The sequence below is a fragment of the Mesoplodon densirostris genome, chromosome 8 (genome assembly GCF_025265405.1).
Source record: "Mesoplodon densirostris isolate mMesDen1 chromosome 8, mMesDen1 primary haplotype, whole genome shotgun sequence".
NCBI lineage: Eukaryota > Metazoa > Chordata > Mammalia > Artiodactyla > Ziphiidae > Mesoplodon > Mesoplodon densirostris.
In genome coordinates, this window is record NC_082668.1 from 79,519,045 (window position 1) to 79,533,916 (window position 14,872).

The 14,872-nt window shown below is 41.8% G+C and overlaps 1 protein-coding gene across 1 annotated transcript in view; it reads right to left on the reverse strand.

The window, feature by feature from the left end:
* The window catches only part of PLA2R1 (phospholipase A2 receptor 1), a 121,267-nt gene that overhangs the window by 93,183 nt on the left and 13,212 nt on the right, over positions 1–14,872 (reverse strand). Inside the window, exons 2-3 of the mRNA XM_060107317.1 lie at positions 13,200–13,583; positions 10,208–10,381 (exon numbers count right to left, since the gene is read on the reverse strand). Coding sequence (XP_059963300.1) covers positions 10,208–10,381; positions 13,200–13,583 — 558 coding nt within the window. The remainder of the gene's footprint in view (positions 1–10,207; positions 10,382–13,199; positions 13,584–14,872) is intronic.

A 14,872-nucleotide genomic window follows, 5' to 3' on the forward strand; every position in this document is an offset into this window, starting at 1 on the left:
AAAAGCTATGCCATCCATGAGATGGACAACACACTAAGCATTATCAGATGTCAGTTTAGCCCTGTTCATCCCGTGTGAGAGCTGAGGCCATGAAAGAGGAGTGTTTACAATTTCAGTGTGCATAAAAATCACTTAGCCAGCTTCTTAAAAAAACCACAGGTTCCTGGTTCTCAGTCTCAGAGAGTTTGAATTGGAAGGCCCAGGGTGGGATTCAGAAAGCTGACTTTCTAACGTAACTGATTCTAATGCAAATGGTTCACAAAGCAAACACTGGGAAACCCTGGTTTGAAAGAAATCATTTGAAGCACTTCCCAAGGAGAGCAGGTATGAGTAGCCTTTGGCTACTAGAAGATAGTAGGATGTCAGAAGGGGAGATAGGAGGAGGATGTCAAAAGGAGAGATCTGGGTATAGGGTACCTGCCTCTCATCTACTGCCTTGGGTAAAGATTTGATCATAAGTCCTAATTATAAGCCTCCATGATAAGCCATGCCATGATAAGAAAAGGTTTGGAGGACACTTCAGTTGATCTCATTCCCATTTTTGCCAAGAGTTGGTCCTGCCCTTTCAACAAGACATGGATTAAGCTACGTAAAGCAGCCTTTTGCAGAAATCTGTCTGAATTCTATACATTAAACAGTTAAGATGAGAGGCTTGCAGGTGATCCTGTCTGTGCTACAAATTACACTTCCCAGTTTTGTTAGATTTCCCCTGGCTTTGTGTTATCTGTGCCAGTTCTTAAGTTTAATCAAAAGGAAACTCCCAGTCAAATGTTTGCAAAAGGTGTCCATATTCTTTTAACAAGGCAGTCCATTTGTCATTAAAATTTGGTTTTAACTAAAATATAAGAATTTGTATTTCTATGCCACCAGACACAAGTCCTCTCTTTGCTTCTCTAGATGGGCTGCGTGTCACTCCATGGATCCTATTTGAAGATTTCATGGTGACAAGTGGAATGAAAGTGCCACCCTGGGCCTGGGCACTGTGATGTGTTCTTCTGATCTCCCTTCAGGACCGAAGGCCTATTTTCCCCAGCTGCCAGCAGACACCTCTCAACATGAAGCCTTCTTCAAGGATTGCCTTGGCTGAAGAGGCTCTTTGCCCAATACCACTCTCCCTTTCTAAGCACAGTCTGCAAACCATGACTGGTCAGTGCAGCACTATAAGACCCCTCCTCTCACCCCAACTAGGGGCAAATCCAGCCTGAGAACTCCTTGTGGGTCAGTGTGGGGAGTCACCAGCCCCGCATCACCATCCTGTGCAATCCTCTCTTCCCTTCGTTTCCGTGTGTATCGATCCTGAGACTCCTCCCCAGGAGGCCTCCTGCATGCTCATCTTGGCCTCAGAGACTGTTCCCCGGGGACTCCCTTGCCACACGGTCCCATCCTGGCCTGAGGCATTTGCGTGTATTTATTCTTAATCCTCTTGCTTATTCATAACTAACTTCTGCTTCTAAGACACTGAAAATTGCAGACTGGTACATTTACTTTTTCTTGAAAAATTCTAATCTAAGGGATACCATCAGATTATCATATTTCTTTGCATCTTTGGTTGTCTTTATATCATCTCTCCTGTTGCTAAATTCTGAGCTCCTTGAAGGAAGCAGCTATGTCCTATATATCTTATTTATTTATTTATCTATCTATCTATCTATCTATCTATTTATTTATTTATTTATGGCTGTGTTGGGTCTTCGTTTCTGTGCGAGGGTTTTCTCCAGTTGCGGCGAGCGGGGGCCACTCTTCATCGCGGTGCGCGGGCCTCTCACTATCGCGGCCTCTCTTGTTGCGGAGCACAGGCTCCAGACGCGCAGGCTCAGTAGTTGTGGCTCACGGACCCAGCTGCTCCGTGGCATGTGGGATCTTCCCAGACCAGGGCTCGAACCCGTGTCCCCTGCATTGGCAGGCAGACTCTCAACCACTGTGCCACCAGGGAAGCCCATCCTATATATCTTTGCATCTCTTACTGTTTGAAGAAAGATTGCCAAAAATCTTTTGCATGATGGTGATTTTTTTTCCCTTTCAAAATACACCTTTCTTCTAACGAACTGAAGTATATTCATGTCAACACTGATTTTATTATAGATTATGACTGAGATGCAGCCATTTCTCCTTCTCTATTAATATGGCTTTTTTGTCATCCCTAAGGATACAGCTTTGTCATTGTCCCAGGTGTATCTTTTCTGCCACTTTAAAAAATGGTTGTGGCGGGGCTTCCCTGGTGGCGCAGTGGTTGAGAGTACGCCTGCCGATCCAGGGGACACGGGTTCGTGCCCCAGTCCGGGAAGATCCCACATGCCGTGCAGCGGCTAGGCCCGTGAGCCATGGCCGCTGAGCCTGCGCGTCTGGAGCCTGTTCTCCGCAACGGGAGAGGCCACAACAGTGAGAGGCCCGCGTACCGCAAAAAAAAAAAAAAAAAAAAAAAAAAAAAAGGTTGAATTCTTTAAAAAAAAAAAGAACTCTTATACTATTCAAGCAACTCCAGGCTACAAAGTTACTATTTTTCTCTCTCTTTGGTCTTTCATACACTCAGCAAATAGTTATTGAATATCTGCTCCCTGAAAAGTGCTTTGTTGGTAAATCTCATGTAAAAGGGATACCAAACCAAGTCAGCACTTCCTGCTGTTCATCCCCAGTGCCTTACATGCTCCTTGGTAGTCCTGATCACAGTTGAGATTAAATGACGCGTTATGGGATTGCTTATTGATTGTCTGTTTTTCCTGATAAAATTAAGTATCAGGAGAGCAGGTACCATGTTCCATCTTTTTCGTGTTATTTCCCAAGCTTGCCACCAGAATTTAAAGGCAGTTAGGCAGAGGAGACTATGCTATCAAAGGAAGCTGAGAAGCAGTGGCCACAAAGGAAAGAGGAAAACTAGTAGGTGTGGGTCCCAGAAGCCCGAGGAAAGAGATGGTGTCAGTTTGTTACACGTTGTTGAATCTTTCAGTAGGATGAGGACTGAGTCCATTAGTGACTTTATGGAGCACGTTCCAACAGAGGAATCCAATCATCTGCGTGCTCTGTGCCTGCACCCAACTGATGAGCACTGCCAAGAAAAGTCATCCGATGGATTCATTATCAACCACACCTGATACTTCCTGGAAACATTACCGGTTTTCCCTAAAAAGCTTGCTCTCCCAGCAGCCACCGTGTTCATTTCACACCTTTCCTGTTGTACAAACCTCTCACTCTTTCTTCCCCCTCTTCAGAGAAAGTCCACAGCCGCTGGACTCGTTTCTCCTCATTTTCCCCATCACTTAATCCATCAACCTTCTTGGACCTGTACTATCCTCTCCTTCTTCCCTCCCATGGAGAAGTTGTCTTTACATCCATAAAAGGCCAGTCTGTCCATCTATGATCTGGACCCTATTTCCTTCTGCCTTCTGAGAGACCATATTTATTTCACCAATTGTTTCACTTTCCTGCATCCTCAACCTCTTTCTGTTAGATCCTTTCCAGATGCATTCAAAGATGACCTAGCAGCTCTCATCCTTAAAAAACAAGAAACAAAAAAAATCCCTCCCTTGGCCTCCCCATTGCAGTCTCTGCCTTTTCTCTACCCCCATTAATCATATATTTTTATACGTATGCTGTCTCCAATTTCTCATCTCTCATTTACTCTTAAAAAAAAAACAATTTCGGGCCTCCCTGGTGGCGCAGTGGTTGAGAGTCCGCCTGCCGATGCAGGGGATCCGGGTTCGTGCCCCGGTCTGGGAGGATCCCATATGCCGCGGAGCGGCTGGGCCCGTGAGCCATGGCCACTGGGCCTGCGCATCCGGAGCCTGTGCTCTGCAACGGGAGAGGCCACAACAGTGAGAGGCCCACATACCGCAAAAAGAAAAAAAAAAAAAAAAAAAAAACAATTTCACTGAGATATAATTAACATGCCATATAACTCACCTATTTAAAGTATATAGTTCAATGGTTTTTAGTATATTCAAAGCATTGTGCAACCATCACCACAATCAAGTTTAGAACATTTTTGTGGGAACCCAATTCCCATTAGCAGTCACTTACCATTTTTCCCTCAGTCCTCACCCCTACCCCTAGCCCAAGGCAACCACTAAACTAGTGTCTGTCTCAATAGATTTGCTTATTCTGAACATTTCATATAAATGGAATTATACTGTGTGTGATCTTTTTGTGACTGGCTTCTGTCACTTAGCATAATGTTTCCAAGGGTCATCCATGTTGTAGCATGTACCAGTACTTCATTTCTTTACATTGTCCAATAATATCCCATTAAATACTACTGGGTATACTACATGTTATTTATGCATTCATCAATAGGTAGACATTTGGGTTGTTTCTATTTTTTGGCTATTATAAATAATGTTGCTATAAGCATTTGTGTAAAGGTTTTTGTGTAGGTATATGTTTTCATTTCTCCTGGATATATACTTAGGAGTAGAATTAGGGGTCATATGGTAGCCCAGTGTTTGACCTTTTAAGGAACTGACAGACTGTTTTCCAAAGCAGCTGTATCCTTTTACAATCCTTCCAGCAGTGGATGAGAGTTCCAATTTCTCTATATCCTTGTCAGCATTTGTTATTGTCTGTCTCTTTGATTTTAGCCATCCTGTGGGATGTAAAGTGGTATCTTACTGTGGTTTTTGTTTGAATTTCCCTGATGGATAATGATACTGAGCATCTTTTCATGTGGTTATTGGTCATTTGTAAATCTTTTTTTGGAGAAATGTCTATTCAGACGCTTTACCCATTTTTAAATTGGGATTTTTGTCTTTTTATTATTGAGTTATGAGTTCTTTATATATTCTAGATATAGGTCCCTTATTAGATAACTGATTTGCAAATATTTTACCCCATTCTGTGGGTTATCTTTTCACTTTCTTGACTGTGTCCTTCGAAACACAAAAATTTTTGATTTTGATGAAGTTCAACTTATCTATTTTTTTCTTTTGTTGCTTGCATTTTGGTGTCATATCTAAGAATTCATTGCATTTTCAAGATCATGAAGATTTACCCCTATGTATTCTTGTAAGAGTTTTATAGTTTTATCTCTTCCATGTAAGTTTTTAAAATCTATTTTGAGTTAATATATTTTATAAGGTGAGAGATAGAAGTTTAATTCTATTATTTTGAATGTGGAATCCAGTTCCCCTGCACCATTTTTTGAAAAGACTATTGTTTCCCCATTGAATTGTCTTGGCATCCTTGTCAAAAATCAATGAATCATAAGTGTGGCCTCTCAGTTTTATTCCATTTTGACAGTATCACATTGTCTTGATTACAGTCACTTTGCATAAGTTTTGAAAATGATAAGTATAAGTCCTCCAACTTTGTTCTTCCTTTTCATGATTATTTTGGCTCTTCTGGGTCCTTTGAATTTCCATGTGAATTTTAGGATGAGCCTGTCAATTTCCACAAAGGAGTCGGCTAGGATTTTGATAAAGATTGCTGTAGTAGTGCCATCTTAGCAATATTAAGTCCTCTGATCACATGAACATGGAATGTCTTTCCATTTATTTAATTTTCTTTAATTTCTTTCAACAATATTTTGTAGTTTTTAGAGAGAAGTTTTTCATGTCTTTTGTTAAATTTTTCCTAAGGATTTTATCCTTTTGGATGTTACAATAAATGGATTTGTTTTCTCTCTGTCTCTTTTTTGATTTGTTTTCTTAATTTAATTTCTGGATTGTTCATTGCTACAGTATTGAAGTACAATTGATTTTTATATATTGATCTTGCATCCTGTGAATGAGTCTATTTGTTGTAGTAGTTTTTTAGTGGATTACTTAAAATTTTATGCATACAGGATCATGTCATCTGCAAATAGAGATAGTTTTACAACCCCCTTTCCAATCTGGATGACTTTAATTTTCTTGCCTACTTGCCCAGGCTAGAACCTCCAGTACAATTTTGAATAGAGGTGTTGAGAGTGGATAGTCTGTCTTACTCCTGATCTTATGGGAAAGCATCTAGTCTTCTACCATTAAGTATGCTGGCTGTGGGCTTTTCAGAGATGCCCTTTATCAGGTTGAGGAAATTCTCTTCTGTCTTTAGTTTTTTTTTTTTCATGAAGGGATGTAAAGTTTTGTCAAATGTTTTTTCTGCACCTATTGAGGTAATTGTGTGTCCTTTCTCCTATTTATATAGGTATTACATTAATTGATTTTCAGATTTTCAACCAATCTTACATTCTTGGGATAAGTTCCAGTTGGTCATGGTGTACAATTCTTTTTATATGTTGTTGGATTCTGTTTGCTAGTATTTTGTTGAGGATTTTTGCATGTATATTCATAAGAGATATTAGTCTGTAGTTTTCTTTTCTTGTGATGTCTTTAGTTTCAGTACCATGGTAATACTGGCCTCATAAAATGAATTGGGAAGCGTTCCTTCCTTCCTCTTCTGTTTTTCCCTTTACTCTTTAACCCACTCAATCTGGTAACTACAGTATATCTTGTCAAGGCCATCAATGACCTCCATGTTGCCAGATCCAGCAAACACTTAGTTTCAGACCTTGTCAAATCAGGCCCTTCAGCAGCATTCACTTGAATGTGAACTTCATTAGGGCAGGCACTGTGACTTTCATCTTTCACATTTGTGGTTATAATCACAGGACCCAGCTGAGTGCTTGGTGCATAGCAGGTGTTCAATACATATTTGTGGAAAAGAGTGAATGAATGGTTTGTGGAAATGGAGGTCAGGCATACATCTTCATAGAAGCCAAGAAGAGACAGTGCTCTGAGGAATGAAAGCAAGGTGAAGGGGTGTAGATAATTCTTTTGAGAAGTCTATCTATGCAGGAAATGAGAGAGATAGGTATTTTCAGGAGGCTGAAGTGGAGATGAAGGAGTTGTATTATTTTAAGATGTTATTTTAAGACGTGAGTAGTTTTAACTGCTAATGAGAAGGATCCATCATTCATCTATGTTAGAGTAGGAGTGTGCATTGGAATCACCTAGAAGGCTTGTTAAAACACAGATTGCTGGGGCTGCACTTCTAGAATGTCTGATATAGGTGTCTGGGATGTGGCTGGTAATTTGCATTTATAGCAAGTTCTCAGAGAATGCTGATGCTGCTGGAAACACACTTTGAGAAACACTGAGATACAAGTTGGAGAAGAATGGACGGGAGGCTCCAGAGTCCAGATGGCGAGATTTGCCCTAGGTAGGAGGAGGACCACTATTGCACAGGAAGGAGAAAGAGGAGATGGGTGCAAACCCACGTAGGCTTAAAAGCTTGGGAGCAGGAAGTTGTCAAAACTTCCCTTCTGATGGATCCTGTTCTCTTTGAGAGGTAGGGATTGAGGTAATCTCTTAAGAGTTGGGAAGGAGAATGTAGGGCAGGGTTAGAAGTCAGGGGAGAGTAGAGGGGTTTGTATAACCCTTGCTGGGAGTGAGAGAGCAGCATGACAAGAGACACGAAATAATACTGCTGACAAAGCCGAGGTTGGCAGTCATACATCAATATTGGTACCTATCTGCTCTGTTACATCATTCAAGTTACTTATAAAAATTGTATCAGGTGAATAAGGTTCCAGGGCAATCAGATCATCCCAGAGGTTGGTACCCTAAAAATATCTCAAACTAACTAAGCCGGACTCTCCTGCTGTGTAAGACACACAACCAGGACGGACATAGTATGACACAGAATTGCCTCTAAACAAACCCAGAAAGATTCTTCTATATCATCCTTCCTCCTGAAGATCTATAGTGACAGATGTTTTATCATATCCCTCCCTGCTAGTGTGTTTTTGTATGTGTTTATTAGCACTAAATTCACATTGTGCTCACTTACAATCAACGTTTTTTAAAAAGGGCATTATTCTACATTGAGATACTAAAAAATTTCTGTGTGAGAAAGATGAGATACAGAAGTATGAATCTTTGCTTTAATCTACTCACTCCTCTCTGTTCTGTCCACTTTTTGACCCCATGGAAAGAACTATCTGCTTGCTCAGATTCCAGTCTCTGGCACATCATTTTGAGTTAAGTTGGCCACCAGGAACCAAAAGTAACAAGAAAGGAAGAAAACTGGAACTGTAATTTAGCACTGCACAAATAAACATGCTCTCTGCTGGTTGTGGTAAAAGTTAGGAGAGTTGGAATCTGGCAGGCTGTCAAGTGGAGGACGTTTCTGAACTGTAGGAAGCCGAACAACTAGATAGTCTAGGGACTGAAAAGCCCTGGGCACAACTAAACCCAGGATTCCACCTGGGAAACCATAACTGGCTAAAGTGACAGAGCATGGTGACTGTGCTTTTCAAAGAATCTCAAGGAGAATAGTGTAGTTTAAAACAGTATTAGGGCCATGTGAAATACATGTTATTCTTATTAGTATTGGTTTATTTACTTTTAATAATGACATCTACTGGAGATGGAAATGGAAAGAGAAGATGATGTAAATATTGTGACACCTGACTCAAGAATCCAAGTAGTGTAGAGATTACATGCACATACACCTCCATACAGACATTCAGATTCAGATAGAGAAGGCTGATGGTCTGACAGTTAATAAATGATGAAATACTTTCATGCTGGTTGGTGAAGAGCTGCTGTCCTGAGCTCCTCAAGTGCCCCTTGCTGCCTCAGCATCCCCTCATATTACAGCAGATAAGGGGTTAATACCAGCAGTGGGCCTCTGGGACTCCTAACCTCCACATTAAGGTCTCCACTTGGATTGGCCAAGAGCTCATACTAGATTGGTTGCTAAATGTCTTGATATCACCCCTCTATATAGATGTATGTTGCATAGAACTACGTGCATATTATGAATTATCTGATGAAGAATTATCTGCCACAGGATCACCTGGGCCACTTGTCAAAAATGCAAATGCTCACTGCATCTCCGGGACTGAGCAAGGATATATGTTTTAAACTATCCCCCAGGTGATTCTAGAACATCATGTCAAATATAGTCTGCATCTCCAGGCATGGAGCAAATCTGTCTGTCCTGTTTTCCATCTAGAGGCCAAGTTCTTTGAAGAGAGGGTCCCAAGTCCTAACACTAAGCTTAGTGCTGTTGACAGATAATAAAGAGGTAGGATCATTGATTCAGAAGCACATGCTGAAAGGATAAATTAGGCCTGATGATGATATGATGATGATGATGATGGCAATCCTGGTGAGTACCAGGTAACATGATAAGTGGCTTAGATGCATCATCTAACTGTATCCTCTCAATAACCCGAATAGGTACTGTTATTATCTCCATTTTATAATGAGGAAGCTGAGACTCAGGATCTCATTGTTGGGAAGAAGCAGGACTCCAACCTTGGTCTTTCCGATTTCAAAACCTGCACTCTTTCTTATTCACTAAGCTGTACTGGCTCTTAGATTAGAAAACAATTCAACAGGCAATTTATAAATCAGATTCTTTGGAGTTAATCTCTTCAATTTCTTTTTGTTTCAATTTCTTTGTGGCATTTTGTTAACTATGCGGAGGGAAGGTAGTCATGGAAGATGAAGAGATTGCAAAAGCTATATTCTCTGCCTTGCAGAAACCAAGGAAGGAAATTGCACATAGAAAGTAGAAGGTATATATAAATAACCCCCAATACTTAAGAACCACTGGAAACCTTTAAGCTAAATGAAAATACAATAAAATAATAAAGTACTAACTGACAAAAAAAAATTAGAACATTGCAGCTGTCATTGGACCTTGAAAATTGGGTTAAGAAGAGAAAAAGATTTTGAGGTTATAGCTAGAAATCGAGTAACAAGGAAAGGGAATCAAGACAAGAACTCATTGTTGAGAAATAACGAGGGCGACTGTGATTTTAAAAAGATCATCAAGGGCCAGCTGATGCCTGGACATGACAATGGGCAAGGCAAGCAGTCAGGACGCGGAGAAGTTAAGGCAGCTCATAAAAAAAGAGGGAGTGGATTGGAAGGATAACTGAGCTTTATATGCATTCAGCTTTGTTTTGAAGTATCCTTCCTGGAAGCTGGGATTAATGAGATCACAGAGTATTATAATTTGATTCCGGTTAAAGCATCCTTACGTACTGAACTTAATGAGGAATGGCTAATTAACATCTTTTGAACTTAAGGAAAAAAAGGAATATGCATCAGAATTGTCTTTTCAAGGCAAAAACAAACACAAAATCAAAGCCTGGATAAATGGAATCAAAGAGCTTATTCAGATTTTAGTAGATCAATCTCAGTGGTTTCCTTTAGATACAATAACTTTCTAATCATCCTTGATTCCTTCATGACATATGGGGAAGACTAGATTTTATTCTTACTGGGATCTGGGCAGAATCCCCACTTCTCATCTCTTTCGTATCGGCTGGTCGTGGCACACCACAGCAAGTTGTCTTCCCGCCCTTCCCGGGTACATTCATGATGCCACTGCCGGTTATACTGGAAGGGAAACATGCACGGTGTCCCGTGGGCGTTCCCTTTGATTGTATACAAATCTAGGAGAAAGAAAAGGACAAAGTCAAATAAGTAGTATGTCAGCTTTATCTTTGGAAACTGTCATAAAGTGAATGCATTTTTTATCGACTGAAAACCTACACTGGGCAAGGCCCTCGCTTTACCACAGTGAACCCTCAGGACTTCAGTGTCTAGTGTATGGAAAAGTGCGAGGCTGACTGCTGTGTTCAGGGGAAATGCTGATAAATTGTTTGTATGTTTATCTCCTCGTTTATTCACTATGGTGCACTGCTACAGTAGCATACATATTTGTGAATGGATGAGAAGAAAAAATTTATCTATTTATTATTATTATTTTTATTTAACTATAGTTGATTTACAGTATTGTGTTAGTTTCAGGTATACAGCTTCAGATTCTTTTCCATTATTGGTTATTTCAAGATATTGTATGTAGTTGGAGGTTTCACTTTAAAATATCTTCCAGTCCCCAAATACATCAGCCATCAGCATCTGAATCTTGAGATTCATAGGCATTTATTAATTTATTCATTCAGCAGACATCTGTTGAGCATTTAATGTGTCCAGCACTGGGTATATGATGTAATAGTGAACAAATGAGTAAAAGTTGGCTTTCATATGGAGCTTCTGTTCTAGTGGGGAGAAAAAAAGAGAATGCAAATATACAAGTAAACATGTAATTTCAGGTAGTGATAAGTACCATGAAGAAAAACAAAATACTGTAAGAACAGAATGACTCTGTGTGTGTGTGTGTGTGTGTGTGTGTGTGTGTGTGTGTGTGTGTGTGAGGGGTGGAGGCACTATTTTTGATAAGGTGGTCAGGGAAGGCCTCTCTGAATAAGAACCGGGGGAAGAGGTTTAAGTCTTTGGAAGAGAGTTCTTGGGGCATAAGGAGCAGCAAGAACAGGGGAGCACGAGGGACCTGCGACAAGAACCGTGCGGGGCGGACGGGGAAGCGCAGGGAGGCCCCGTGCGAGGCAGAACCAGGAAGGCACTGGAGCGTCAGCTCACAGAGGGCCGGGTCTGCCACATCATGGGCTTTAACCTTGACCCTGGAGGCGGTGGGAAGTCATCAGTGGGTTTTGAATAGGAAAGTCACATGATCTGATTTTTAAAGACTCACGGGGTGCACAGTGGCAAACAGAATGTACACAGAGAGAGGGCAAAGTGGATGCCTGGCTGGAGGCCCCTGCAGTGGTCCAGGAGAAAGATGGCCCTGCTGAGTGGCTGGCTGGCTGCTCCCTCAGAGTATTTCAACGATCAGTCATCCTTTGTCTTAAGCAGGAAACAACAACTTTTCATGACTCAGCTGGGGCTTTCTATAGTGAGGGGGATCAGAGCCACCCTCAATTAAATCAGTAGGTCCTGGAGCGGAAGGGCTGGCTGTGGAGATTCCCACCCTCTCCCAAAGCTGGTGGGGGGCGGGTGTTGCCTGAGCTCGCTCCACACCACCAGCCCTAGAGGTTGAGTCTGTTAGGAGCTACTGATATACCAGGACACATCCTCTTGTTTCCTTCCTCTGCCTTCTACTCAGTCTTCCTCTGCATGCATTGTGAGTGTGGGTATATGGCTAAAATGTTAACCTGGAACAAAATGCCAGGTTCTTCCTTAGAACTGTAGATTATTCAGAGTGCTGGTGTGCAGCACTTGCTTTATTGTAGTGAGTCCTGAAAATGGCTTGCTCTTGACTCTCTCTCTTTACTCATTTCTCACAGGTACGGGAGAAAGTCTTGCTTTAGATCTTGGTAGCTCCTTGCTCTGTTTCCTAGAATTCTTAGAAATAGAAGCTCTTATTAAGCCATAATTCTACAGAGCACCATGAGGGCAGGGACCACACCTGTCTTGTTGGCCTTTGTAAATCAGATGCCCGGCACAGAAACAGTCAGTGTTCAATGAGTGCGTGATGGATGGTGAATGGGTGGATGAATGAATGAAGAGAGCTACAAAACAAAACCTGACAAACAGGTTTGAGGGTTCAGAATTTCAGAACTAAGCTGCTTTCTTTCTCTGTTTAAAAATACCAAATATCACAGAACTATGGAAAATGAAAACACCTCCCCCTACCCGCCACCAAAACCCTGCTTTCCTACTCCCCGGCACACACCAAATAACCCCTGACAATAGTCTGCCTTTAAATGCCTTGTAACATGGGACTTCCCTGGCGGTCCAGTGGTTAAGACTTCGCCTTCCAATGCAGGGGGTGTGGGTTTGATTCCTGGTCGGGGAGCTAAGATCCCACAGGCCTCGGGGCCAAAAAACCAAAACATGAGACAGAAGCAATATTGTAACAAATTCAATAAAGACTTTAAAAATGATCCATGTCAAAAATCTTTTTAAAAATTAATTAAATAAATAAATGCCTTGTAACATGACCACCACACGGATGCCAGCCAGGCCTTAGGAGGCACAGAGGTCCCCTGCCGACACACTCCATACATGGGACAAAGTTTCTACAATAAAAGAAATATTGACAGGAGAGGCTCTTATTTTCATCCTGAAAGTCTAACTTCAAAAAATCTTTTCCTTCTGTTTTTGTTTTCTTTCTCCCTCGTCCTCCTGTTCTTTCTCCTTTCCATTGATCCCCAAAGTTATTTAAGTGTTTTCTCCTCTAATACCTTTAAATTCGCAGTTCTGTTTCTTTAGCAGAATTTAGCAAGCCCATTCCAAGATTCCAGTAATCCTTTTACAATAAGCGAGTAAGCAACTAAATTGTATTTAGCAGAAGTGCCTGGAGGTTCTAGGTGCTGTGCACCTCTTTCATATATTTTACAAATCTTTACTTATGGGCAAACTTGGTAAACATATCATTTCATGCGTACTTTGGTTGAAATTCTTTTTTACCTTTGTGCAGATATTCACAAATGCCTCCACCGCCTGACATATAGGAAACCCACTTATGAAGATATTTCCAGGAGGCCACAAGCGTGTTGTCGTGCTTCACCTGGACCATGTACTGGAGCGGGCCGGTGATCATCTTCTTGTTACAGCGCCACTTCAAGGAAATGTGGGTGGAATCACACTCGTATATGCTCAGTGGCTGCTCTGGATTAGACACATTCAGGCCCAGGCAGCCGCTGCCTCCGATGTTAAAGAGGCGGTGGTTTGAAGCCCACTTCCACAGCATGTATTTGTTGGGTGGTTTGCAACTCTCCAGGGTCAGTGTAGATTTGCCAGCTTGAATGCATTTCTCGAGGTTCTCACTTTGGATAATGAAGATCCCTTTATCTGAAACAGCAAAATAGAAGATTTGGTATGGAATCTTCATATATAATTAACCAGTGTCGGGAGGATCCCAATGTGCATGTCTGAGCTGTGATATGTCACATTGACAGCTGTTGCAAACAGATCTGAAGTTGATGTGGGGGGTCCACCACAGGAGCTTGATTTGCACAAAACAAAGGAGTTTCTTGGGAATCATACATGGACTTCTTAGAGCTAATGGAAAACCTCTGGTCTAAGACTGCATTGGCCCTCCAGTAAAAAGGGATGCTTGTGAATCCACTCCAGAATGGTACTGATAGAAAAGGAGCTCACCACAACTGAAGAGAGAGCGGGGATTGGTGATAATACCCAGAGCTGCAAGGGAGAGACATTGGGTGCCCAGAGGCATGGTGACACTTTGGTTTTCTTCAGACAAGTGCCTGAATGTTAGGAATATGGCAGCTGAATCAAGAGCCACTGAAATGAAAATTTCAACCATCAAATTTCAGTAGAAAACCTAAAGGCTATAAGTCAAGGGCTGCTTTGTGTCTTGATATAAGATGCAATGCTGGTGAGAAAAAAATGCTTCTCCACATGTGTTTTCTGTGCTGGGTCCATCAGGTGTAGAAGGATGGGGACATACGCTCTGGGAATGGCCTCTTCCTGGGAGCATCCTTATTGGGCTACAGCAGACAGATGTCCAGGACACTAGGTGAGGCCCCTCACCTAGGTACATGAGAGGTTTCAAGAGCACTGTGACAAGATTGAAACCACACAGGCCACGTGGGAATGTGGAGGAAGTAGGCATTTTGTGATATGCCCCTGAGCCTCTAGTCTTCGGGAGCCAGAAGAAGAAATTTGGGTGAGTTTCCTGTGGAAAAGCTGGCAGGGCCCAGCCAGGGCTTAGTGGTATCTACCTTCCCACTACCTGACTTTACCTCAAGTTCCTGGCCTGGAAGTCATCTATTACACAACCGTTATGAACATGTCCTCCCACAGGTTTTTTGAAGGTGGAAATCATGTCTGATTTCTTTTGTCCAAGTTCAGAGTGTCCTGAGCACATCGTGGAAGTTCAGTAAATGTTTGATGTTGATTAAACACGCTGGCAGCTGCTGCTTACTTAGGCTCATGGTTGCTGGGTTACTCAGCTCAGACTGTCTGGTCAGGTCCAAGAGCTCTTTTGTTCTCCTATTCACTAGGCTCTGCTCTCACATCTTACTTCCTGTCCATTCTTCAAAAATCTAAAGGGACATTAGCAGGTTCCCTTAAAACGGCTGTGATTTAGGGCCAGGCATGTGTGGTGGCAGGTGCAT